The sequence below is a fragment of the Corvus brachyrhynchos genome, unplaced genomic scaffold, assembly GCF_000691975.1.
Source record: "Corvus brachyrhynchos isolate BGI_N302 unplaced genomic scaffold, ASM69197v1 scaffold148, whole genome shotgun sequence".
Lineage (NCBI taxonomy): Eukaryota > Metazoa > Chordata > Aves > Passeriformes > Corvidae > Corvus > Corvus brachyrhynchos.
In genome coordinates this window covers 593,105-620,017 of record NW_008239785.1, presented here as the reverse complement: position 1 = coordinate 620,017, position 26,913 = coordinate 593,105, and the positions used below count along the sequence as shown (strand labels likewise).

Genomic DNA, 26,913 nt, shown 5'->3' with positions numbered 1-26,913 from the left:
CGCTCCCTGCCCCCGGGCACTCGCCCCGCGGAGATGATGGTGATGGTGATGAGCTCTGGGAGCAGGGGCTGGCACGGCGGCCGCGCTCCTGATTTATTCTAATTGCACCGGTTGAGAAACCTCTCCAGTTCTCAAGTGTTTATCTCCCAAATTATCTTTCCTTTAATTGCTTGTAATATGTTTAACGCGTGTGGTTGGGTCTGTGACCTTCTCCTCTCTTTATAGGTTTAAAAGAGCAACTCTGCTCAACTAGCAAGTGTTGCTGGGTCAGACTGACTTGAAGAGTAAAATGGTTCAACTCTAGTAGACTCTTCAGCTCTGACTTTCTTTAACGTAAAAGTTTGGCCGGCCTTTATCAGTGTTTTGGGTGTTTTGGAGTAGAGAGGATTCAAAGTGGGGAAACAATTGGATTGACTTTCAGCATCACGATTTCTTATCTGTTGCTGTCTGAAACACGGTGCTTGTTATTTACTTTTTTTTTTTTTTTTTTTTTTTTTTTTAGTTTTCTTAATAATTGATGCATAGTTAATAGCAGTGAATCCACTTGAAGACGAGTCTGCTTGATAGGGATCAAACCTCTGGCAAACTCCTAATTGTGTCATTTTTCTTTACCAAAAAAACCGCTGAAAATGCTGTATCTGCTTTCATTCCAAAGCATCCCAGCTGTGGTACTTACCTGGACCTTACCACCTGGTACTGCAGCAAGTATTTTAAAAGAGTGGTGACAAACCCCTGCAATTGTGTCCTGTTTGGCTCTTATTTTTGTCCTGTTTTCTTAGAGCAAGCAGTGACCACTCATGTCACCTGAGCAGGGTTGGAATAAGCAATGCCTTGAGTATCAACTAAGGGGGTGATGCTTGAGGAGGGGAAGTGAAATTTTGTAACTGAGTTTGGGATGAACCTGGTGATGCCAGCTTGGATTTACTCACCTGTTGTTGTTCTGGTGAGCTGAAGTGGTGACAGCTTCATGATGAAGCTTTTGGATGGGCAGGGAAGGAAAAGCACAGTTTAGTCTGGGTGGTTTGACTTGTGTGAGAGTTTTGGAGTCCAGGTGGGCTGGAGTCTTGGGAGCGGATAAAGTAACCCCTAGCTGACTTAGGCCTTACTGGTGGCAAACAGGGGTTGTCAGAAATGCTGGTGGTGTTAAGGCCATTCAGTATAATCTGATTTGTCCTAAAACCACAGCAGTTAAAAAGGAAAGTAATTTGAGGTACCGGTAAATATAATTAATTAAATATTTCAGTGTGGATACTAAGAACTATATGGGTTAGAAAGAACTTTTTTTTTAATGGGGAATATAATATTTTTGAAGTCATGTGATGATTTTTATATTGATTGTTAGGAAAAGTTATGAACTAGAATGCCAGACAAAGTCTTTCTTCCCCACAGTGAAGTCATAGGTTGTGCTGGTGGATTTGAGAGTCGTATCCTCTTCTGTAGTAAACCTCAAGATGTTTTCTCACCTTTATACACTTGTGTATATTAAAAACAACGGTCTTAAAACCAAAATGTTCTGGATATGTTTCTTTTCCCTATTAGCTTGTGGAGAAGTGATGAGCTTATACCTCTGAGTAGGATGAAGAGCTTCACTAGGGTTCCTATAGATATCCCTGATGCTTCCAGGGAACTCTGATGCAATGCACATCCTGACACCTGCAATTAAAGTACAGGCCATAATAGCATCTTAATAAATAGCTTGTCAGAGAGCTTCCAGGAAAGCTTTGTTCAGGAGAAAGCAGAAACTTCATTATGACATGTCTGGTTATTACTTTTGCTGTAACTTCAGGTTTTTGTGCTGCAATGGCCTCTTGATGCTTTGGGCAAAAGGGAGTTGGTGACAGGCTGAGGATATGCTGGCCTGGCATGTTGGACTGCAATCTGTAGTACAGAGAATTCAGCTCTTATGTCGCTGCTTTTGTCCATCAATCTTGCCCTTGGTGTGGTGGATGCTCTGAGGAATTCTTAATGTTCTCTAGACTGTCATCTCTTATTAAAATCTCCAAGTTAGGAGCAAAAGTTCCCTGTGTTCATTGCAGGGTGCAGGGAGGACATGGGTACTTCTAGGGCTCTTCAGGACATTTTTAGTAGAGTAAATAAATAACTTAAGTAGATAGTGTGAATATTCCTCTCTTTTTCTTTAAATAACACCTGTTCCACATTGCAGCATAACAGCTCACTGCAGTGATATTGTAGCCGGTTTTTCAGGGCAAACGTAAGGGGATGGCTGAAGCCGGGAAGGGAGACAGCAAGGAGACAGATGCAGTGATTCAGGATGTCCTCATGGATTGGTATGAGGAAGTAGCTGTAGAAATAGCTTGTTGTAGAAATAAGTCCCAATAAACAGCACACATTTAAAACAGGTGATGGATGGCTCATCCATCATTGCAACCATGAAACATCTGCCCTATGTCCTTGCCATATAATCAAAAAACCAAAACCGAAGTGAGCTTGGGAGAATAAAGTCTCCCAGGTCTCCATTGCTGTGTGGACATGGTGCGTGTGATGAGTGGCTAGTGAGAGCTAAACCGGGCGTTAAACAGTCTCTCAAGTGTGATGACAAATCATTCTGACTGAAAGCAAAGCGACAGGTTTTACTGGATGATGATGGTTGCTGTTAAATAATGTGAACGTGTATTTTGAAATCTGCTTAACTTTTGAGTCATCCTTTATTATAAGGCTTAATGTGTGCAGGTACTTGTGCTTGATGTATCTAATGGCATCACTCTTGCCTGTGGGATATAATTGGCTTTCAGAAGATAATTTCAGAGTCCACCCTGTTTTTTGTTTGAACAGTGTGAATGTTTGAACAAAATTAACGTAGCTTTTTTTTTTTTTTTTTTTTTTTTGTCATCCTTTATTATAAGGCTTAATGTGTGCAGGTACTTGTGCTTGATGTATCTAATGGCATCACTCTTGCCTGTGGGATATAATTGGCTTTCAGAAGATAATTTCAGAGTCCACCCTGTTTTTTGTTTGAACAGTGTGAATGTTTGAACAAAATTAACGTAGCTTTTTTTTTTTTTTTTTTTTTTTTTTTTTTTCTGGCAGGAATTCACTGCCTCAGTGTTGTTGGGATCACTTGCAACAGAAGTTTCACTGCATGAGTTCAGAGTTTTGCTCCTGGTGTCTTCCTTCTGTTTAAGCACTCAGGCTGGAATGTGCCAGTCTAAGTCATGCAAAACCTCTGCAGCTTGTTTTGATGTCTTGAGTAGGGGCAAGTGATGTGTGAGGGTAACTTTCTGCCCCTTTGCTGAGAGATAACCTTTACACTGTTTAATTTTATTTATTTGTGGCTTGCACATAAACAGACTGCTGTGTTTTCTGTTGAGTGGCATCATGTGTGTGCTGTGGTGAAAACTGATTTTGTGGACCAGATGTGGATTTACAGTCCACTTGAAATATCCCTTTGCAAGTAAAGTTTCCTGAATGTGTTAGGTACTACTGAATTTGAGGGCAAGAGACTAAAGGTTAAAAACTTGTCCCTCTTTTCTCCTCATCTGTGTTCTGGATGTGGCTTTCAAGATTCTTCCAAAGCACATGTTTGGAGGCTCTATTGTTATTAAATATGACTTTTTTCTTTCTGAGCTTCCTCATATAACCTTTATCAAGTGGGTCACACCGACGCTCACAATAATGAGTCACGTCAACAGTAAATGCAAACCATATGGTTTATTTTATTTCCCTTTTACACATTGCTTCTAGTTACTTTCTAAGTGCTGACTTGAATTTAGACCCTCTTCAGTACCCGAATATATCTTTGGGATGGGGAACTGTGTATTTGGAGGTTTCTGTTGAGGAACCAGAACCTGATGTCATCACTTGCACTACACTAAAATATGTTTTTGCCACAGATTTCCTGTGTAACCTCAGACAAATCACTTAACCATTTAAAATTATTTTTTCCCTGTCTTGATTCATCTGCCTATAAGTGGGAATGTTGTAAAACTTCCCTAAAGTCTTGCAAAGCAGACCTGTGAGGTGATGGAGAATCTGTTTTTGGGTAGTCCTCTACAGGCACAGGATAAAAGATGCTTGTGTTTGGGAAGTAGCTGCTCAGAGCGTAGGACGAGAAACAAGCTTGGTGCTGAAGTGATTTGCTCATACTCTCTTAATAGGTTTGTGACAGGACAGAGACTGGGACCAAAGGATTTTTCCCTAATGGCCCAAATCCTGCAGCCAATAAATCAGGCTTCCCACAACTTGTTCTTCCAGCTGCCGTGCCTGCACTGTGCAGTGTTGTACTGGGGCTTTGAGTCACTCTGGGTGAAGAGCTGGTGGGGTTGATCCAGCATCAGTGGTAGGCAGCAGGGGTTGTTTGGAGCTGCCTTCAGCTTAGGCTGTGGGCAAACAAGCCATGGGGATTTACTACTCCTTCTGCTTACACACGGTGGTTTGCTCTCCTCTCATTAGCAGCTGGCCCTGGGACCCTGTGCTGCTCGCCTATCCCATCTCTGTGGTCTCTGTGAAATGGTTGTTGGGGTGTTTGGTTTTGGCCATAGTAAATGGCCACATGTTCTCTTTCTTGCTGAGCACCCACAGCTGTGTGTCTTCTTGTAGCCCATCAGTGAAAGTGATAAACAGAGCTTAAACCTCATATTGGGGAGCAGTGGAGGAACAAGCTCCTACCAAAAAAAGCAGCTCACTTCAGTGCTTCCCCAGCTATGACTAAGGAGTGAGGTGTCTTCTCTCCTCTCGCTACCTCCCAGTGTGGAGATTGGGGCTGCCCAGTTGGGCTAGAGGGTATCAGTAGCACATAGAGCATTGCTTTCGCTGCAGTTTACAGGGTGAGCTTGGCATCCCTCCCAGTTTCAGATCCATTGGGAATATAGACTTGGAAGGGGAACAAAGTGCTTGGAAAAAGGTGGAGTCTGATCTGTGAAGCTGGAGAACATGCTGGATTGAGCCACCAGGAAGGGAGTTTGAGCGTACGTGTTTTACTCAGTATGCACAGCTCAGCTGATGGGCAGTAACTGAGCCTGTAGTAATTTAATTGCTTTTGATCATGGGCTTATATCCTATTTAATTTTGAAGCCTATTACTAGTGGTTTGACATTTTCTTTTGGGGGATGATTTAAAATTGTCCCATAATATTAAGGCTGAAGTGTTGCAAGAGACCTGTGCTGCTGAGCTGGATGGGCCAACACCCAGTGATGTCCTGGGCTTCCTGCATTTGTTTGTCTTGAGGCTGGCATTCACATTGTTAGCTCTGTCATTTCTCTAACCTTCTCTTTCTTTCTTCCTCCAGTGGCTTAACCCACGAGTCTCACAGGAAGGATGTTGAACAGGTCTACCTCCGCTGTTCGGAAGGGTCAATAGAGTGGATGTACCCCACGGGAGCACTCATAGTCAACCTGCGACCCAATATTTCACCTGCCTCTTACAAACACTTGACTGTTTGCATAAAGCCCTTCAAAGACTCTGCAGGAGCAAATATTTATTTGGAAAAAACTGGAGAACTGAAACTCTTGGTCCGAGATGGAGACCGCAGCCCCAGCAGAGTGTATTGCTTCGGCTACGACCAAGGGGGCCTGTTTGTGGAGGCCACTCCTCAGCAGGACATTAGCAGGAAGATTACAGGCTTCCAGTACGAACTGATGAGCAAGGGGATAGCAGCTGATTTGCACACAGCTTCTGGTGAGTGCCGGGCTATTGTCATACATCCACGTCCTGTGTTGGATGCAGAACAGATGCTGAGTGAGGGAGTGAGCGGAAAAGTGGCTGGAGAGGAGCTTCGTGTGCTTTTAAGGGCATGTTTTATAAACAGAAATATTGCAGAAGAGTTGATTTGGTTTTTGTTTTGTTGCTGTATTTTGGGAGCTGGTAGCATAGGCTGAACTCCCGTGATTTGTTGAGGGCCACAGTGTGAAGGATTCTCCCCTTGCAGGGGTGGGGTGTGTCACAGGAGGTGGCTTTACCCTGCACTGAACTCCAGCGTGAACTGGGCTTCCCAGCCTTGCTGTAACACTTTTCTGACTACTTTTTTACTCAGTTTTTAAGACCTCGCTGCATGTTTTGAATAATAAACATTTGAACAAGGAGGCACTCCTTTTCCTTGGTGTTTTTTTTTCCCCTTTGCAAGTAGTGCTACTTGCTGACCTAATTATTGCTTTTTCTCTTTTTGGTTTTTTTTTTATTTAAACAAGAAAAATGGTGTGTTCTTTCCTCAGCTTTCCTTACTACATTGTCCTGAGCATTGCTGTGCCATGGCAGAGCTCTTCAACACCGTGACAATACTTTAACAGGACAGTGTTGTCTTCTCTCTCAACCATTATGAAAAGCAAGTTTTGTAGTGGGGAGCTTTACTCCAATGAAAAGCTTATAGGAAAGAGGAGTGGACAAACTGGAAGCCTGTAAAGTCTGGTACTAAATAGCATTTGGAACAATGGCTCTAGGTGGGACCTAAGTGTGCTGAGCAATTAGTTTGAGAAGAAAAACTGGCATTTTTGGAGGATGACAGGGAGAAAGGGGAATTCCCTTTAGATAGGTGGTATCTGGTTCATGCATCTTACCCATTCAGAATTGCCTCTAGCTTTTATCCCCAAAACCAAGGAGGGGGGATTTCCAGACTAGCCCAAGGGACAGCAGATTTAGGGTAGTTTGTCTCAAATGACCTCGAGGGTTTCAAGGTTTAGGTATTTTAAGTGGGGAACCAGATTTGTGGCAGCCAGGTTTCTCTTTTGAAATGTGGGCTGCCTTTGCTCTTTTGGGTGATGGCAGCAGGAAGGGTCCTCAGAGCACACTTGGGATGACTCAGCCCAGGGCAAACCCGATGTTTAGTGAGGCTGTGGAGCCCAAGGGCCCTATGTAGGCTGGCCAGACCCTGCCGTGCTGATGCCACATGCTCTGCCTGAGATGCTCCTTGATAAGCGGTGGTGTGACTAATTAAACTGCAACTGTGTGTCCCAGGGATATCTTCTCTGGGATAAGTGATTGCAGAACTTGTTCCATCCTCTCCTCTCCCCTGGCTGCTTTCCACATCAGGCTCTGGATTGTGTGTTTGTGTATTTGTGCAGCCCTGACAGTGTTAAATGTTGTCACGCCAGCTCGGATGGGGCTTTATGTTTGTGCAGCTCTGAGCTGGACTCAGCTCAGCTGAGCAGAGCTGGGCTCAGGGCTGATGCAGTAACCCCGGGAACTGACAGGTGGCAGCTTTGCCATTAAAACAAGAAAAATATAAACACAAATATTCCAAATTTTAAGTCACGGCCATCACTTTTGCCATGCTCACAACTGGTAGCTCATTATCGGGTGTTGTGTATTTTAAGCAGACTGCTCTGCTGCATCCAAAAAGTGCTGCTGATGAAGTGGGGTATCTCTGCAGAGCTGCTTTCCCAGTAAGATCATTTGTGCAAAGATGAATACACTGTGCAGAATGTCAGCTATGTAGTAAAATTCCATTGCAGAAGACATAAATACATTGTTTAATCAGTTATTTGGAGAATGTTCCCAGATTCAGTGCTGCTTTCTCTGCCAGGCTGTGAGGATGGAGACACAGACTGGCTAATGAGAAGTCACTTAAACTTATTAAGAAAAGTCCTGTGCTTTTTTCTTTTCCAAAAAAAGTTGCAATTGCTTTTTCCTGTAATGAAATAATATGACAGAAACACTGCTTGTCACTGCTGGGTTTAGTCTGCACTTAGATGGGGTTTCTCCTGAGCTTTGCTAGCATTGAGGACTTGCTGCTGACATCCTTTACCATCACAAGCCAGCACAAACTGCTGTGTTTTCAGAACTAAATGCTCTTCTTTACACATAGAATCTTGGAGGTTTTTAAAGCTGATGGGAGTACTTTTTCAGAGACTTTCAGAAGTCAAACTGAGGACTGAATCCAATTACAGCCTTCCTCTTTAATAGGCACTTTAAATCACTTTTTCAGTGACTGCTGTATTTTCAGCTGTAACAGACACTGGTTGAATTTCAGTGCTGTCTTATGAAACAATGTGGTGGGGAATCTGCTCCATTCTCCAAGTGTCTTGTTTGGCCAGAAGAAGCTTTTTAATAGTTCATCAGCAGAGCCTTCAGGGCAAACTAGAGATCTCTATTGTATTTTAAATTATTTCTCTTGCCTTTTTTTTGGATCCCCAGACTCCAGGGAGGGGCTGCACGGGGTGAAAACACGATGAAAATGCCATACATGACTCTTTCCACTACACACTTAGATGAGCTCTATTTTCCTATAAATATCTGTATGTGTGGGGGAACTGCCAAATAGCTGCCTTGTGAGGCTTCCACAGAGCAATATATTTGAGGCTCTTTGCAGTTTGTGGACTTTCTTTCTTCTGGAGCTGCTTCTAGTTTTTCTGTGAAATCCCAGAAGAAATGCCCTTTACTGAGCTGTTCGTTTGGAGGGGGAGTTTGCAATCACTGAAATCACTGGAGATTTCTTCACCGGAGAGGAGGCTCAAGTCAGAGGCAAGTGCTGACCTTAAAGGAGCTGGAAACTGGGTTTAAGGTTCTGCATTTCCCACCAACCTTCCTTCTGTCCCTTGTTTGCAAACGTGGCTGACTGTTTTTGACTGCTGCACGCTGGAAAAACGAGGCTGCTCGTGTCTCAGCTGCAGCTTGACAGAGTTTAGCAGAGCTGGCAGTAGATGTGAAGAGGTGACAAAGATGTGAGATGCTGTTGTAGATGGGGTCTGAGATGTGCTGGGCAGAGGAAGCTGCAGTGCTTCTCCTGATGGCAGAGAGCTGAAAATCATAAATATGGCATCATTTTCTTTCTACTTCAGAGTGGGGAGATGACTATCATAAAAGACCCAGGTGTGGGGCTCAGTAATCCAGCCCTTTCCTTGTGCAATAACTACTCGCTAACAACTTCTCCCTGCTTTCCCTAAATGCTCTGTTTGTTTCCTGGTGATAATTGTTGTACTCTGCCCTTGAGTTTACTCTCTCTTCCTAACCTGGCATCCCAGTGCTGATTAAAGGGTGTAAGTCATCTGTTTAATGACCTGTTGTGTCCTTAGAGTCCTGACATTGCAGGGTGCATCAACAAATCAACAATGCTTGGCATGGTGCCTGTGGTTTAATTAGAAATCCTCAAGTTTTATTAGTTTACAGCCATTCTTTCCCACTTAATCAGAGTCAAGCAAATATTTCAGTAGAAAACATATGCAGGTTCTGACCTGGCCTTTCTCTTTTTTTTGGAAAGGTTGAATGAGACAAGGCAGTCTTAACAATTTTCTGGATTTTGGGGACTTAACCCTTTTCTTGGCTCTGATTCTGCCTTACCACATTCTCTCAAGATTTTCCTAACTGTAGGAAGAATTTGTACTATACTGATAGATTTTAATTCAGGTGACATCTGGTATGGAAAGTTTTTTACTGTGATAGTAACAAAAAAAGTCAAAAAAACCCAAACCAAAACAAAACAAGTCGTCAAAAACAGTGCATTTCTGTGGGGCTGTAGTTTCTTAAGACGGGAAGAGGAGTGAAGGCAAACATGCCACAGTGCTTGACATCATTTAGTGGGAGTAGTCCCTAATAAGGGTCACCTTGGCAATTCAAGCATCTTGATGGGTGTGTTCTCTCTTCATATCCAAAGTGATGGTTGACTGAAAGTGCTTTTGATTTCAGATTAGGTTTTGGGTTGCACCCCTCTATCATTCCCATCCACGCTGATGGTCCATTAACTCCAGCTCATGCTTTGCAGCCTCAGTGTTTGTCCAAATGAAGAGCTGAGGCACTGTGACATTTTGGCCTGAGGCCATTGGAGAATCAGCAGAACTTGTTTAAGTCGTTGAATTCTGTTGATTCTAATCTCTTCTGCTTGTGCTGGAAGAAAATACTCTGAGTATCAGCTATGCTGCCCATACAGGCAAGTAGATGGAGGTTTTGGCAAAAGTGTTGTTTGGCCACTTAGTCCCTACGAGGTTTCTGAAGGTGCTGACCCACACGAGCTGCTCAGCTGTGCCTGGTTTAGGTCTGCCTTGCACCACAGCAGACTGCTTGCATTAAATTTCTATGATAACTGTGAAGGTCCCTTGAGTGTAATTTACTTTTTGAATGCTTCAGCTTTTGCTCAACTAATCTGGAACAAGAATCTGTAGGTTTGACTGAAGGTTTTGGAGAAGAAGGTGAATCCTCCTCCCCATCCCACCGAAGGACCTTTATTTTGTTACCTAAAGTCTGTGTTTCAACAGTGTTGCTTCAAACTCTGGGTCCAGCTTTGTTCAAGCTGTGTAGTTTGCTTTTCCCATTGCATACTCATGGGGATGGCTGTAATTTAGTTGTCAGAGCTATATTGAAAGTCCTTTCATTACCCACCTGCTTTTGTGCAGTAAAGAAGTCAAACTTTAACAAAAATGCCTCTTTATCTTGATGGCATCTACAGACTTAGTGCAAGTTCTATTAACTGTTTTATACGTTTCTTTAACAATGCTGGGTACCTGGCTGAGAATATTAATACATAGGAGGTACAGCACTTAGGTGGGTATCTGAAAAACAAGGCAAAACTGGATAAATCCAGTTAAGTAATTAACAGTATTCGGCTATTTCCTGTATGCTGTTAATTCACTGTCCTGAGGAAACAGATTGGAAATTCAGAAAGCTCGTAAGTATTTGGGCTATAGCAATGTTTCTGCTAACAAATGGCTTTTTAAAGCAACCTTCTTAACTTTTGATCTTGAATGCAGTGTGTGTTTGGCAGGGGTGGGGCACCAATCTGCCCTATCTCTGCTGGTATCCTCACAGGGCTCTATTGTCATTCCAGTTTGTAGGCTCCTCATCTCATGCTTTCCTCTGGTTCCTCACAAATATCCAATCTTTTTCTTTATTTTTTTTTTTTTTCTTTCTTTCTTGGAGGTTGGATGTGCTGCTTAGCTTTGTGACCTGAAGCAGCAGATCATAGAATCACAGAGTGGTTTATATTGGAAGAGACCTTTAAAGTCCATCCAGTCCAGCCCTCTGCAGTGTGCAGGGACACCTTCTGCTAGACCACATTGCTCAGAGCCCCATCCAAGCTGGCTTGGAATGTTTCCAAGTTTAGGGCATCTACCACTACTCTGGCTGTCCTGTTCCAGTATTTCACCATCCTCACACTGGTGTATTTTTCACTTCTTGTCAGAGTGGAAACTTTCTGGTGTTTTGTGCCAAGGCTGGTGAGCAGGAGGCCGTGCCCGGTGTGCCCGCTCTCAGCCAGGGTAACCGTGACTGTGCTCCTCGCTGCCGTGGGCAGAAGAGGTGATGGAAAGAGGCACTTGGAACACTTAAACTGGAAGTCCCCGTGACATTTATGCTTAGCACAGGTTCTGCCTGAGTAATTGTGACCATCTGAGATGTTGGCACTGTGCTGTGTGGCAGAGTGGGAGCGCGCTGGGTGCTGCAGGGGGTCTGTTCCAATACACCCCATCAGATCAGAAAAATGGCTTGCTTTGTATTTTTCCTCCTCCATGTTTCCCGTGCAGGTTAAAACTCTCACACCTCTTGGGGCTGGGGGGTTAGAGCTAGATGGTTTTAAGGTTCCTTCCAACCCAAACCATCCTGTGACTCTGATTTGCACAGAACAGGCTGATACTGCATTGCTCCCACTGGGGGTTGCAGGTGAAATGAAGCATGAACAGCGAAGCAGAGTTGAGGGATCTGCTCTGTAAGCCTGACACAAGCCTCACACCTTGCTGGATGGCTCACCTGTGCACTTAAAGCTTTGATGGCTTGTTTGCCTTTTCTCTGAAAGGTCATAAGCAAGCTTTAAGAGAAAAACACCAGGAAACGACCTTTATTGCAGTTTCTCAAAATACACTTCAATAATTGGCCGTATAAGGGATCCTTCTGCCACTCCTGTTATAGGATACAATATTTCAAAGGGGTTTTTTGTCTGTGTGCTCCCCCTCTTTGCAGGAGTCTTTCCACACTAACTTGTCTTTCCCATAGTAATGGATAATCCCAAACTTGGTACAAAGTAACCTTGAAAATATAAACAACATTCCCTAACCCTAATGTGCTAAAAACCCATTTAAAGCTAGTTTTTGAGGGTGTGTCACTGAACTGCACGTCATGGATCAGCACCTAGCTGGCTCAGGCTGGCTGCAGTGTAACACTGCCTGGAGTGGGATTAATTTTGAGAAGCTGGAAACCTGCTCCAATTATTCATGTGCCTGAAGTGATCAGGTTTGTGGTGAATGATTGACTGGGTGGGAGAGTTTGAGAACAAAGTTTTTGATTTTCTTATTTTTTCCTGTGTGGAATGGTTTCAAAGTGCTGTTCTGATGCTCAGGGAATGTACACGCTCTTACATCATCTTGAACTGAGCAAGGATGATGTTTTGGGGATCTGAGTCTGAAAAATATTGGACTAAGAAGTCTTCACCTAAAAGAAAGCCCCCACCAAAATTGGGTGGATGTCCTAATTCAATCTCTTGTTCTCCCAACAAAATGCTTTTGCCAGCATCTTCTCCGGCTCTGCTTGCCCTTTGATGCTGTCGGACAGGAGTTGGTTTTGCAGTGGGCAAAGGAGGTGACAATGGGGCTGCAGTGATAAATACACAGCTGCAGGGGAGAGGGGGAAGCAAATAGCTTATTTTTGCTAGACTGGCCACAAATGCCGTTAGCTTATTTCTCAACTCAGTGGGCAGTCAAAACCAATAAGCAGTCAGGTGTATTGTCCGGGCAGCTGGGGCTCTGCTCTGCGCTGACCTTTGTGTACCACCAAAGATGGGCCCACAAACAGAGCTGCAATCCAGCCCAGTTGCTTGGCAGTCTTTAATAATGCTCTGTGCTTGCTCTGCAAAACTGTTTAGTTTGCTGATTCCTGAGGCTCTAGTTAAAGAAGGGATGAGAGGGCGGGGAAGCTGCATTCCTCTTCCCACTTACTGAGACGTGGGCCAAATCTTTCCTGTGTTGGGAGTCTTGGTTTGCAGGACAGAAAATCTCTTTCACCTTAATCTGTGCTAGAAGCCAGAAAATATTCACTGTAATATTGCACAGATACTTGGAAGATATCCTGGACCTAAAGCTGTGATATGTTCTGTCTGACCTTGGGAGGTTTAATACTGGGTCAGAAAAGCTGCTGCCCTATGAAGCCTTGATCCAGGTAACCTTTGGTGCTGGTTCAGATTTGTGGAAGGATTTTTTTGGTTTTGTATTGTGTGGGCACCTCCTGACTCCTTTATGGGATTTGAGCATTAACTCCTGCAATGGGCATCACCTCTGGTGTTTGCCCATATCCTTTCTGTATGGAAGCCCTGGGAGAGCTGGAGTGATCAGAGGTGCTGGGATACACACACAGAGCTTGTCTGGCATTCCATTGTCCTGCCTCCCAGGATCATGCATTCCTGTTTGTACAGGATGCACCTCTGCCCCACCAGAACTGCCAGTAGCTTTACAGCAATTTCTTCTGTCTGCAAGTGGATGTCAGAAATTTGAGAGGAAAAAAATGTTGCTATGTGAAACTGGTGAATGAACTTCATAGGATCGAGCACTGTGTGCTTTTAAGTAGGAGTAGGTGATACATCTCAAAGCTTTTACTGTTGCAAATGAAAAATCTTAAGTAGCTTTTTTTTTAGGCTAACTGAACAATGTTGCAGCATCGAGGATCTCTCGTGTAGACGTAGCCCTTCCACAGCCCTTCTCAAGAGTGGGCTGGTCAAATAACATGGTTTTATAATGAAAACTGGCCTTGTTCCTTCAGAGCTCTCCCACATACCAAAAAGAATTTGATTCCTAGAAACAGGAAGGAGAAGGACCTGTGTGGAGCTGAGTGCATATACGCTTTTTTTTTTTAAAGTCTCACTTAATCTTTGATCTGTCATTACTCCACTCCCAGGGTTTAACTTTAACCAGCCACTTGGTTCTTAATTCTATTCCTCTGCTCCATAGGAGGCATTAATGGACCGGACCGAAGAGGAGGGAGGGAGGGAAGGCTTTGTGTTCCTGGCAGGTTTCCAGCCTGGTAGTAGGTGCTGGCTCCAGCCTCTCCTGTAGCCCTGGCAGGGGCAGGGAGAAGTGCTTGGCTGCACAATTTCCCCAGGGCATGGAAGTGAAAAACACCTTACTTGTCCATTTTCTGCCGTGCAAGCACTGCATGACATCTCAGCTGAGTGCTGTGCTAGCTATGGGAGACAAAGCCCAACAAGGCATCAAAAACTTTATAACTTCACGTTTTCCTTGATCTGACCCGTGCGAGCTCTTACAAGGCTTTGGCATGACTTTTTCTTTAGAAGAAAGAAGAAATATTTTCAGCACGAATTTCGGGAGGGGATGAGCCAAGCCATAAATCTTGGCAGGTTTTGAGTCAGGGGAAGCATTCGCTTTGGTCCTGTGTGGCAGGCGGGCAGCGCAGGGGTGCGATGCTGCAGCTGCCTGTGCTGGCACGTTCTCGTGGGCTGACAGTGAGGGACACTCAGCCCCAGCCCTTCTGCTGCAGGTCAGAGGGGATCAGAGGAGCCCCTCAACCATCCAGAGGCACCTCTGACTTCCAGCAACTCGTTTCTCCTCATGCTTCCCATTCCTAATCCCCCTTGGGCAGTAGTGGTAAGTTTGAGGAAGGAGAAGAGGTATTTTCTGTGAGACAGACAAATAGAGCTGCTTTTTTATGGCTTTATAGTGGTGTCTTGTGCACGTAGAGCAGGAGAAATTCCCAGCAGTTATCTTGTTGCCATCTTTTCCCTCTAATTGCAGTTAGGGAGGGAGAAGGGGAAAGCAAAAAAAAAAAAAAAAGCAGATGTGTACAGGTGCTGCTTGCACAGGAATGTGGGCTGGTGTGGTTGCAGAGACACTTCTCATTTGCTGGGCCCTGCTGCAGCAGAGCAGAGAGAGGAATTTAACTGGACATCTGATCTGCTGAGTGGGGCTTTTTGGACACAATATATTGCAGACTTGACTGCAATGGAGGGTTTTTACAGAGCTGTGATGCAATGGGTAAGTGTAGGAGCTGAGCTGGGGGTTGGCACTGATCCAGTCACCGTTCTGTCTCTGTCCACCCCAGTGCTGGGGTTTGCCACAAAGGAGAAAGAGGAGAGACAGAAAGAAGTGTCTTGAAGCTATGACACTTCTCATCATTTCTCCTGGGTTGGTGCAACTCATGCATGGAGGTAGAGTTTAATAATGTCTAATGCTGCTTAAATAAAAACTGCTCTGTGGGTTTTTCATTCCTTTTGTTTTGTTTTAAATTTTAAACAAATGGCTGTGTTTCTAGCTGACCTTTCAGCTCATTTGTTAGAATGGCTGCTGCATCTTGGAACAGCAAAAAGGCATCAATCCCAAAGGATCCTTACGTGCTCTGTGTCTGCTGAGCCAAGTTTCAATTTGAAAGCTGTTGCAAATGGAGCTTGCCTAGTACCAAATCTCTTCCTCACATTGTTTACATAAATAGTTAATCTTTGGTACTTAGGGACTTTAATACCCTCTTGGAAGACAGTTCTGTGAGAAGATAAATTTCTGGTTTATGATCTCTTGTCCTAACGTTTCTCGGAACACAAAGGTCATCACATCTCTAATGGTGAGGTTTTACAATATGCTTTTTTTATTCTTTCTTTGCAGGAAGGAAGTGGTATTAACTCTATTCTCTTGGCACAGTCCATGCCACAGCCTGCGAAAGTCTGCATTTCATTAAACTTATTTGCAGGTTTCAATCGTTCTTGGCCAGTGTCTGTATTTTCCAAGTTACTTCTGGAGACTTATGCACGTGTGCAAGTTGAACTGAGTGTTAGAAACGAGCTAAGGCAAGGAATGGGAATTGACACTTCCTTTTCTGAGGGGATAAAGTCACCAGTATCCCCTCTTCATACAGAGAGGTCAGGGAAGGATGTCCATTGCAGCATCATGATGTCGTTTCAGCTGCTCCATCACCACCTTGTCCTGTACCAAATCTTGGCTGTGTTGTGCCTGTAAGAAGAAGGAAACCTTCGAGTTTTGTTTCTGTGCTCATGATCCTTGTTCCAAGTTGCCTCTTCTGCTCAGCACAGGGGCTCAGATTAACTTTCTAGCAAATTGAGGGATGAACACTTCTGCCTTCAGAAGAGTACTAAACTCTCTCACTGTGTTACTCATTAAGCTTGTATTCATCAGAGAAGCACAGTCCCTTTGAAAACCTCATTGTGGCCTTAAAGGGAGCTAACAAAAAAAAGAGAGAGTGTCTTTTTGCATGGGCAGATAAGGATAAGATAAGGGGTAACAGTTCTAAACTAAAGAAGGAGAGATTTAGATTAGATGTTAGGGAGAAATTCTTTACTCTGAGGATAGTGAGGTTACTGCTGAAGCTGTGGCTCCCCCATCCCTGGAGGTGTTTAAGGCCACGTTGGACGGGACTTGGAACAACCTGGGATAGTGGAAGGTGTTCCTGCCCAGAGCAGGGGGTGGGAACGAGAGGATCTTTAAGGTCCCTTTTATCCCAAGCTGTTCTGTGATTCCGTGGTCCCATGTCTGAGGCTTATTGATCCAGAGAGCTGGGAGCAGCACAAGTCCAACCCTCCTGTTTGTTCCCTGACTTGGTGTTTTCCTACTGACATGCTGGAAAAAGTGCAGTGCTTGCAGAAAGCCCTGTAATCCTATCCCATCCAAAGACAGGAAAACCTTGTAAAACAAAGGAGTGATGAGAGAGCTCCTCTGTGTGTTGTGACAGGGTGTCAGTAATTTCCAGCCCAGCTGTGGAGAGGTTCTGTGTCTTCTGGCCCTGTTTTCCCTCACTGTGTGGCTGCAGGTATTATGTTAAATGCAGGTGTGCTGGATGCAGCTCTGCTGGCCTCAGCTCACAGCCAGCACGTTCCTTTTAAATACGAGATGCACTGACAGTGCAGATGCATTGATGTAGTTTTAGGTGGTGTTTCGGTGTGGGGGTGGTGAGGGTTTTGAGGTTGAATGTTTTTTTGGCTTGCTCAGGAAGAGCTTTCTGAGGTGGTGAGGGAAGTTGAGGTGTATCAAGAAAGCAAAGGACTAGTCACAACCTGGTAAACCAGAGTGGTTATCAAATTCTTGTCCACCCCCACTGCAAAGTAGCAGATCTTTTTGTTTGGGATATGAGCTGTGGGAGGTTTGCATCATGGACAAAATGCCCCTTCAGAGAGGAAGCACAGGTGTACTTAAGAAGAAATAATTACAAGGATTTATTTCACTTTATAATTAGTTAAAGCAGGATCAGGGCAAGATTTAATTTTTTTTCTTGCTCTTATGATGTTTGCCCCTAAACTCTTGTCTCCCAGCTAAATCACTGTCCTGTAAGCAATTGAGACATAATAATTTTTGCTTAGGACACAGAAAAATAATGGAGAAACGCACCATCACTGGAGAAACCACATCTCTATTTTTAGAATCTGCTCTCGGAAGTCTGTACTCTGTGTTTCCAGGAAGGAGACTCATCCCATGATGCCCTTTCCAGTACGGGTGCTGCCAGCAAGAGCTGCCAATTACAGAGCTGCCAGCAAGAATTTGAAAGGTGTGGGTGGGTTTCCTTTGTGCCCTAGGAACGAACGCTGATGTCAGGCTGAGGGAGGTGGGTGTGTGGCTGGAGGTGCTGCAGTACAGGCTGGCTGGGCTTAAATCAACCTGGGCTGCAGCAAAACCCACCTGAATGTCTTGAAGAGAAAAGACTACTTGTTTTAATCAAAAGATTTAAACCTAAAACTAGCAGAAAATAACTCTTCAACCCTGCCTGGACCTCCTTGGTAGCTTTTGGTGCTTAAAAGGTCTGATTGCTCATCGGAGGGTTGCTCAGAAGTACTGAGGTGTGGGTGATGCGTGCCACGGAAGTGCAGATAAGGAGCTGTGTGTTTTCCTCTCTCACCATCCACACCTTCACCACACCGCACGCGTGCACCCGCTTCTTCATGAAACCAAAGGGTATTCCTCGGTGAAGTGGTTTTCTGCAATTACTTTGTGTTGAACATTTTCACTTCTGCTTAAAATGTGTCTCTTCCTGTGCATGCTGCCGGCACAGGGGTGGATGTTCAGCACAGCCTATCTGGGGACATAGGATGGAGGTCTTTTGGGCTCACTAAGGGGAGAGTGGGATGGTGTGGACAGCCCTGCAGCACGGCTCATCGGGTGTTCTCGATAGCTGTGAGGTTGTGGAAGTGTGCTGAGAAAAATCGGGACAGGCAGAGGAAACTTCTTGCTTGTGGGTTGGAAGCTGGTTTTGGGGTAAGGTCAGGTCAGTCAGACCCATGGGTGGCTGTTGAAATGCAAATGTTTCAAAAGAAGACCAGGCCCCTTCATGTGGTTTCTGTGACGCCTGCAGCCAGAGCCAGCACGTCTCGGTTGCGTGTGTCCTGCAGGGAGCTGTCATCCTCAGCGATGGCCCCTCCATAACCCCCACCTCCTCTTTTCCAAGGAAAGAAGGGGGTTACGTGCACACAAACCAAGGGAGGAAGGACTGGAGCTGTGTGTGTGAGCTGAGAGAGGACAGGGACCCCACCCAGCGCTCCTGAGGCAGAGCGCTAAACTGCAGCACTAAAGGGGCACTCAAGATCCACCCACAATATTGGGGAAAATCCTGTCCAGACAGCCCAACTCCCTGGTGCTGGCAGAGCTGGGGACCACCTGAGGCTCGTGGCATCTCCTCAGGGCACATCCCTCTCTCTTACCTCGCGTTTCTGCCTCCCCGTGGAGAGGTCCAGGAGAGGACCAGCAACGTGTCTGACAAAGCTGTTGGCCAACAAGTGCGGTCTATTGTTAGCATCGCCTCGTCCTCCTCAGTAACACCAGGTTCAGAGGGCAAATCGCTCAAAGCAGCTGGGACATGACTGCTGGCTCGTGAGGAATGATGTAATTACATCTCCCTCTGCGGGGAGGTGAATAGAGAGGCCTTTGGAGGCACTGGGCTGGGGGTTGGAGGGAGAGGGCTGCCTCAGGTTACTTCAGGTCAGGATACTGTCAAAATCCATCAAAGGCACTCCCAGGAGAGTCAGCAGCCGACGTGCACAATGCAGGCTTTATGCCACCGGTGGTGGAGTTGAATTATAGGCATCTGGGCTTTAGAGGACTTCAATAAAGTGTTGCTTTTCTATCTTTTTTTTTTTCCCCCACCTTTCCCCTGCTGCTGTATGAATTAAGGCTCTTTGGCTCATGGAGTTTAAAGGAATTAGAGCAGCTGACGTTGATATTGTTATTGCAAGTTCACAGGCTGGCTTTTGGATGCAAGAACCTGGGCAGCCCTTGAGACATCCCCAGGGAGTCAGGATCTGGCAAACACAGCTGCCTTGTTTAGTAACCAGGCCCAGTTCCCCAGAAAATGAACATCTTCACCTGCTGTGCACGAGTGAAGTGCTTTTCTTGGTTGGTTTTTTATTTTTTGTTTTAGTTATAAGGATGCTTCCTGTTCTAGCCTGAGGTGTGTGTGTTATTTTGACCTATGGATGGAGCAGAGCACCTGCTGCCCAATCCAAAGGGAATGAGTGCTGAACTTCAGCTAAAGTCACGAACTTTTGTGTTAAACACGCAGATTCCTTCATGGCTGTGATTCAAAAGAAAGCGTAGGCATTGCCACCTCCTAAGGATTTAGTTTCTTTTATGAGGCTTTATAGGAATGAGGCTTTGGTTGTAGCCAGTGGATGTTATTTGCTTTTTAATGGTCCATTTACCTCAGCAGTAATCCTTCACAACTTGCTTCCCATCTGTGCTTCCATACCTTGTTTTTGCCACTTGCAAGATCTATTTGATACTCTGTGAATGCAGATGTGGGAGTTGTCCCACAGAAGAGGATTTTTGGTCTTCCTCTGTCCGGAGCTGCAGAGATGGGTGGTGGAAAATGACTGTTAGAGCAGCTCACATGCCACCACACTGCTATGAGTCAGCTGGACCTGAAGCAGGTTTTAAGTAATGATCTAGTGTGAGCAATGCTGAGCATTTAAAATTTCCTTTTGTATTTAAAAAGGCTGCAGGATTTTGCCTAGGGTCCACAATTAAAATGATTTGGTTCTGTGTACGCATGGAGATTTGTTCATTTGATTTATTACTGTGTCAGTCTATTTAAGTGGAATGAACCACTTTTAAAGCATTTTGTTTTTCATCTTTAATGCTGTTGCTTGTGTTGCACTCCTCTTGAGAGCAGAAATGCCGTAGTCATTTTGGTGTTTTCAATTTTCTGATGGGGTTGGATGGACTACAGAGATGTCTGGCCTAAACCAAGACTTAAAAAGGCTGAGATGCCTTTTTATTATGAGGTCTTAGCAGAATGAAATATAAATCCAGCTGTGGGTTTAGAGGATGTCCATCAGCGGTACTTTGTTTTGGAGCTTGTGTCCATGTGAGAATGCCAAGGGATTTGTGCAGATTTGCAAGTTCCCTCTATTTGGTTGATCTAAGTCAGGTCCTCATTTGGCCAGAGGGAGGCTGGGGAAGAGGGACTTTTTCCCTGGATGGATTTAATAGGTGCCATGAATGAAGCAACTCCACAGTAGGATGTTTAGGGACTATAAGACTTGCTCACGGAAGTGGTGGAATCACCATTCCTGGAAGTGTTTGTATGGATATGGCACTTGGGGACAGGGGTTAGTGGTGGGCATGGTGGTGCTGGGTTAATGATTGGACTCGATGATCTTAGAGGTCTTTTCCAGCCTGAATGATTCTGGGATTCTATTACAATTTTCTTTGTCAGGTGAAGCTTCTGCGGTTGGTCTAGCCATAGATCAAAATCTCTTGAGTCTAAAGCTTGAAGTATCTTTAGCCTGAATTTATTCTAGTACTGCAGTTATGTCCAGGCTTCATCTGGTTCTGCATTTCTCATTATATTAAACATTTTCCAAACTTTCCCGAAAAAGAGAGCTGAAATAGCATGTGGGGAAAGAAGGGCAGGGAAAGCTGGCTTGTTTCTGAAAGCCCTGGAGGCATTCAAACTAAACAGAAATGTGATTGATCCAGATGCTATTTTTCCTATTCCTTGACTCTTCTTTTGGAGCTTTTTAAGCTCCTTGAATGATTCCTTCAAATATCCCTGCCCAGAAATGTGCATTTTACATTTCCTTTAATCCTATTAAACAGCGTGTTACACTGTGTATGAATCATCTGACTGGAGCAAATCTGGTGGATTTGGTTCAATAATCCTTCTTTCTGGATCACTGCCTTTCTGGGTCCTTGGAAAAAACAAGAGATTTGCCGTGTCTTGTGTCAGAGAGTGGCTTGTGCTGTCTGACAGGAGGGCTGAGGGAGCATCGGCGGCACCAGCTGCGTGTTGTGGAGTCAAGCTTAAATCTGCTTTCAAGTGCAATGGATAAACTTTGGGAAGCAGGTGGGGGGAGAGGAAGGCCGTGACTATTTGGGAATCTGGTAACTAAGTGTTTTCAGATGTTGAGGTTCAAAAGCTGAATTTTTTGGGGGTGGGGAGAAGCGTGGTAGCTTCAGTTTGCAGTTTGGTGGTGGACTGTGTGATGGAATCTCATCTTCCAGTCGTCTCCAGCAGGAGCCCTGCTTTGCTGGAGTCTGTGCCTGATCCAGGGTTTCCATTTTTCTGAATGATGTGTTGAGATGACACCAGGTAACAGACAAGGTTCTGATCCCTGTGCCACTGTGGACAGACTCACTGAGCATTGCCGGGCAGGGCAGATCCTGATCATAAGCAAATTCCTGAACTCAACAGGGTGTTATAGAAACATCTGTATTGCAACTACAGCACCTTCTCCTCAGAAATATCTGGCTGAGTACAAAGAGGAGCCACATTCTTGCATTGATTAGATTAGCGCAGATATCCAAGTGTTTCCAGCAGTACAGGAAATGGTCTTTGTGCTGCTTGAGCTCAAACAGATATGGGCTCGAGTTTCCGCTTTGCCTCAACGCCCTCCAACACATGCATTGGGGTTTTTTCCTCCCCTCTTTGCCTCCCCCATTCTGTAACCTCCTGGATCTTTGATGTGGTGATGACTAAATGGCCCGACAACACTTGATAGAAACTGTAAGAGAGAAGCTTATCAGAGTATAGAAGACACATGATCTGAAAGCTTTTGAGTGAATTTACAGCAGAGCACCTTGCAAATGCACCCAGTACCAAAACAGGTTTTGCATAAGTGCAGTGAGTGTGTGCAGTGTTTGCTAGACAATCTATCCCAGCAGGATTGGTAAAGAGATCCACATTCATGCTTGTGTACAAAAATCTCACCGAGGCTCTGGGGTTAACTACACTTCTTGGAGTGGAAGAGATGCCAGGTAGATCTTTGGAGATTGTGCCCATGTTCTGTGTGTTTGTCAGTCACATTTTTGTTTAGTTTAAATGGTTTATTTATTTAAATTTCTTTATTTAAAACTGCTGTCTAGTCCTTTGCTAATTCTGACTCTTCCTGCCCAGCTCCCTGCCGACCCTGCAGTGACACTGAGGTCCTCCTGGCTGTCTGCACTAGTGATTTCGGTGAGTTGTTGTCTCCCCTGTCCCTTCTCCTCCCAGTACCAGTGTGGCCCCCATGAACACCGACAGACACCTCCTTACCCTTGGCAATCTCCACCAGCAGTAAATGTGGTCTAAGGGTGCTGGGTACACAGAGAGTTCTGAGGACCTCAGAACTGTCTGCCCAGCTGGCACCAGCCCAGGGTGGACAGAGTGACACAGCAACCATGGCAGAAGGTCAAGGATTTGGGTGCATCTAGGAGAGGCCATTACTTGTTGCCCTACAGTGTTGGTTGACTTGACAAAAGACCGAAAGTTTCAATAATTGTCCATGCTTCCCTTTTAAAAGGGAAATTAGCATTAGCTGTATCTGTAATGACTGAAGAACAGAAAGTAGGTTGTCAGGGAGAATTTGGCATATATCTTCTTGTTAGAATTCTTCTTCATGATTAATGCTATTTTTCTGATGTAATTCTTTTTCTGTTTAAATTTACTATATGTCTGCTCTTTGCTGGACAGATTACAAATGTAAACCATAAAAAAATGCAAATATATACTGGTGGTTACCAGATCATCTTAACTCCCAAAATAACAAAGAACCAAAACTTGGGCTGCTGTAGTGAAGTCAGTTCCCCTGGCTGCACAGGCCTGAGTTTGGACCAGGGTCTTCCGAAGCATTTTTGAGTAATTCATCCTTAAAACCTTTTTCTGTTTCCAGTGATCAGAGGCTCCATTCAAAACGTAACGAACGAGGCAGAAGAGCAAGAATCCGTAATTCACGTCCGTGTCAACAAACTGTACAGGCAGAAGAGCAAAGTCTTTCAGCTGACAGGGGAGAGTGGGAACTGGAGAGGACAAATAAAGACCTTGCTCGAGTGTGGGGTGAAGCCAGGAGATGGAGACTTCCTTTTCACGGGACGTATGCACTTTGGGGAGGCCAGGTTAGGCTGTGCCCCTCGTTTTAAAGACTTCCAAAGGATGTACAAAGAAGCAAAAGACAAAGGGCTAAACCCATGTGAGATTGGCCCAGATTGAAACCCCCTGTTTGGCTGAAGATCTCTTTTAGTGTTTGGCCAGGAATATTTCCTGGCTGCAGTGGAAACTCTGAACAAACCTGGTAACTGAGGCTGGGCAGACCTGGAGGCTGAGACCCCACAGCCTGCAGTGCTCACAGGCTAATGGAAGCAACAGAGGTACGAGCTCAGAGGGCTGCCAAGCAAGAAAGGCTGGATTTTTAACCAATCTTGTCCTTATGAATTAAGTTATTATATTTTTTTAGTGACTTCCTTAGGAAAACAAACAAAGAAAACTCCCATGTCTTAATAAAAAAAAAAAAAAAACCCAAATGAAAGCCAAGATGCCTTTGTATCTTTTTAATACTAATTTTTAAAAATGTCTTAAGCTGATGTAGCATTTGGTATGGCGTATTCTGTATAAATGGCCAAGAATGTGATAGAGCACGGTAAAACATCTTAACATTGATGCTTTGTAAAAAGCTTGGTGTACAATTCAAAGTTGTTTCTTATGACAGAAATTTATGGAGCCAAACTCTTGTGTGTGTGTGTTGTTTTATTTTTTATTTGAAAGAATGTACAATTGCCGCCTGCAATTTTTTGTCCGGGCTGGCAAATTCTTTCCATTCCAGAGAAATAAAGGTCCCTGGATTTGACACATGCTGCTTAAAATCTTTATTTTTTTCCTTCTTCATAAGGCTGATCTCAGCTAGTCCAGATGTGCTCAAAGATCAGTTCTGGGCTGCTCCCTTATTTTGTGGCTTCTCTGAGCAGAACCAGAGTTCCTGTGAGGCACTGGGAACCGCAGTGTTTTTCAAAGGGGAAGCAAGAGCTATTTTTGGAGATTTTTAGACATGTGTCCAGGCAAGGCTTTAAGTGTTCTTCTCTCTGATGCCAGCGGCGTTGTTTTGGGACTGGCTCCAAGGGCAGGTTGCCCCTTCGTGTTTAGTTTGAAGCTTTTAAGTGTGCTGTAGCTTGGCATGAGGTGGATGTTCATGCCTGTGAGTCCTGGGGGACACGACTAGGCCACCTTGTGAAAAATAAACACTTTAATCAGGGTGGGCTCATTCTGCAGGCAGTGTCCTGGGAGGTACAGGAGCTCTCCCCTCTGTTCTGCTGCTCCCCACAGCCTGCAGTGCATCACTAATGGTGCCTTCACAAGGATTTTAACCTCTTGCCCATGTTCATTCTTCAGCACTCTCCACTGCTCCAACTTTTATTTTGGGCCAGCAGGTTCTTTAAATAAAAGGTTTCTACTCAGTGTCTCTTTCTCCCTCATCCCTCACCTTTCCTTCAAGTAACCTGGTTCTGAGGCTTGGGGAGGGCAGTTCAGGGGATGGTCTTGGGTGGGTGCAGGAAGTTCTGAGATGGATGGTAAGGAGATGTCCTATGACACTTATCAGGGGTAAAAGCCCCAGGGTTGTACCCAAATACTGGCCTGAAGTGAAACCAAAATCCTTCTGCAAGTGTTTCTGTGAACTCCTCTCAGCAGCATTCATTCTGTGGGCCAGTGGGAGAAGAAAAGTTTCTTTTAGCTGTGTTAAGGTGATCCTAAGAGGCTCCAGGACACTGTGACTACTTCTGCAAACACCTCTAAACCCCATTTAGCACCCACCTATTTGCTGCTTTAACCCCAGGTGCTTTCCAGCCTCCTGTAATGCAAAGCCCCAAACCCAGCATCCCGTTCTGTGCGGTCCAAGGTTTCCTCCAGCCTACTTGGAATTTTAAGAGAAATGGGCCAGGACCAGTAGAGAGGTAAAAGAGTTCACTCCAACTCCTCTCTGTGGCCTTCCTTCCACTTTGGGGATCTCAACCCAGACTTTTTCAGGCTTTTAAAAAAGTGATTTAGCACTGAGGTAACTCCCAAGCACAGCTGAGTGGGCGTTTCAGAAGCCCTGTACCTCACCTCTCCTCTCCTGTTGTGTTTCATGAGCTTTTCCCAGCCCAGAGTGACTGCTGGCAGGATGAGAAGAGAAGAACAATATGTTCCTGGAATTGTCTCCAACCTGCCCACTCTCGTCTTCCTCTGCAAGGCTGTGGGAGCAAGGGGAAGAAGCTGAATTAAGTGTTCAGCCAGTATTTTATGAGGACAGTGCAAGCAAAATACAAACAGTTGGGGAGGCTTCGGCCCTGGAGCTCCAGCTTTGGCTGCAGTTCAATTTTTATGGCAGTTTAAGTTGTTCGTAGACTTTTTTTTTTTTTTTTTAAACCCCATTTAGCACCCACCTATTTGCTGCTTTAACCCCAGGTGCTTTCCAGCCTCCTGTAATGCAAAGCCCCAAACCCAGCATCCCGTTCTGTGCGGTCCAAGGTTTCCTCCAGCCTACTTGGAATTTTAAGAGAAATGGGCCAGGACCAGTAGAGAGGTAAAAGAGTTCACTCCAACTCCTCTCTGTGGCCTTCCTTCCACTTTGGGGATCTCAACCCAGACTTTTTCAGGCTTTTAAAAAAGTGATTTAGCACTGAGGTAACTCCCAAGCACAGCTGAGTGGGCGTTTCAGAAGCCCTGTACCTCACCTCTCCTCTCCTGTTGTGTTTCATGAGCTTTTCCCAGCCCAGAGTGACTGCTGGCAGGATGAGAAGAGAAGAACAATATGTTCCTGGAATTGTCTCCAACCTGCCCACTCTCGTCTTCCTCTGCAAGGCTGTGGGAGCAAGGGGAAGAAGCTGAATTAAGTGTTCAGCCAGTATTTTATGAGGACAGTGCAAGCAAAATACAAACAGTTGGGGAGGCTTCGGCCCTGGAGCTCCAGCTTTGGCTGCAGTTCAATTTTTATGGCAGTTTAAGTTGTTCGTAGACTTTTTTTTTTTTTTTTTAAATACCCTTTGCACCACACTTGGAGCCAAAGCCAAACACTGAACTGGTGCCTCTCCCACCCAGTGGCTGGTTTGCCCAAGGAGGAGCAGGGCTGTGCCTTCCCCCACCACCACTAGCCCCATTCCCAGCTGCCTGGAAATCCTTGGCAGGAGAGGAACCATCACCCTGCTGATCTTTCCTCTGCCTCAGGTCCACAACGCCCTGCTGAGCTGTGGTGTTGGATGCTCTGTAGTTGCTACACCACACTGATAGTGCTTGCACATCCACAGCTTCACAGCCTCGGAGGGAGTGCCTGGATGAGCAAAATCCTTGCTCAGAGCCCAGTTCTTTAACCAAAGTGGCGTTAAGGTCTTGCTCTGCAGCTTTCCCCTGCTGCCGCCCCTGTCCCTGCAGCACCACAGCTTGGCTGATGTGCATCATTCCCAGCCAGACCTCAGTAATTGCAGGACTCTCTCTGGCTGTGGGGCTGGTGCCACCTCTCCCAGTAGCCAGCTGTGCTTTGTACAGAGGGAGGTTCATGCGGGGATTTCACCAACTGCCCTAAAATCCAGTTCCCAAATGCTCACCCTTAAGTCTTTGAAACATGATTATAGCTTGACTTGTCTGGCAGCAGAGTCAGGGATGGAAAGGCTGGATTAAAAATGACTGTCTTTGCTCACATGTGCTGACTGCACTCTGTAATGAGATGCAGTGCCATGTGAGGACATGCTTGTTGCCACCTAATGAAAGACCTTGGCTGAAGGTGACTCAGGACAGAGGTGGAGCAGGTGCTTGCAAAGCATTGCCCTTCTTACCACTGCAGCTCTCTGAAGATGAAGGGCTTCCTCTTGACACCTAATTAGC

At 45.1% G+C, this 26,913-nt stretch overlaps 1 protein-coding gene across 1 annotated transcript; it reads left to right on the top strand.

The window, feature by feature from the left end:
- Window positions 1–5,196: 5,196 nt before the first annotated feature.
- Window positions 5,197–23,910, top strand: METRNL (meteorin like, glial cell differentiation regulator). Its single transcript, XM_017743259.1, has 3 exons — window positions 5,197–5,634; window positions 22,204–22,263; window positions 22,958–23,910. The coding sequence occupies exons 1-3, from the start codon at window positions 5,322–5,324 to the stop codon at window positions 23,272–23,274; spliced, it is 690 nt and encodes a 229-aa protein (XP_017598748.1). The 5' UTR covers window positions 5,197–5,321; the 3' UTR covers window positions 23,275–23,910.
- The last annotated feature ends 3,003 nt before the right edge of the window (window positions 23,911–26,913 follow it).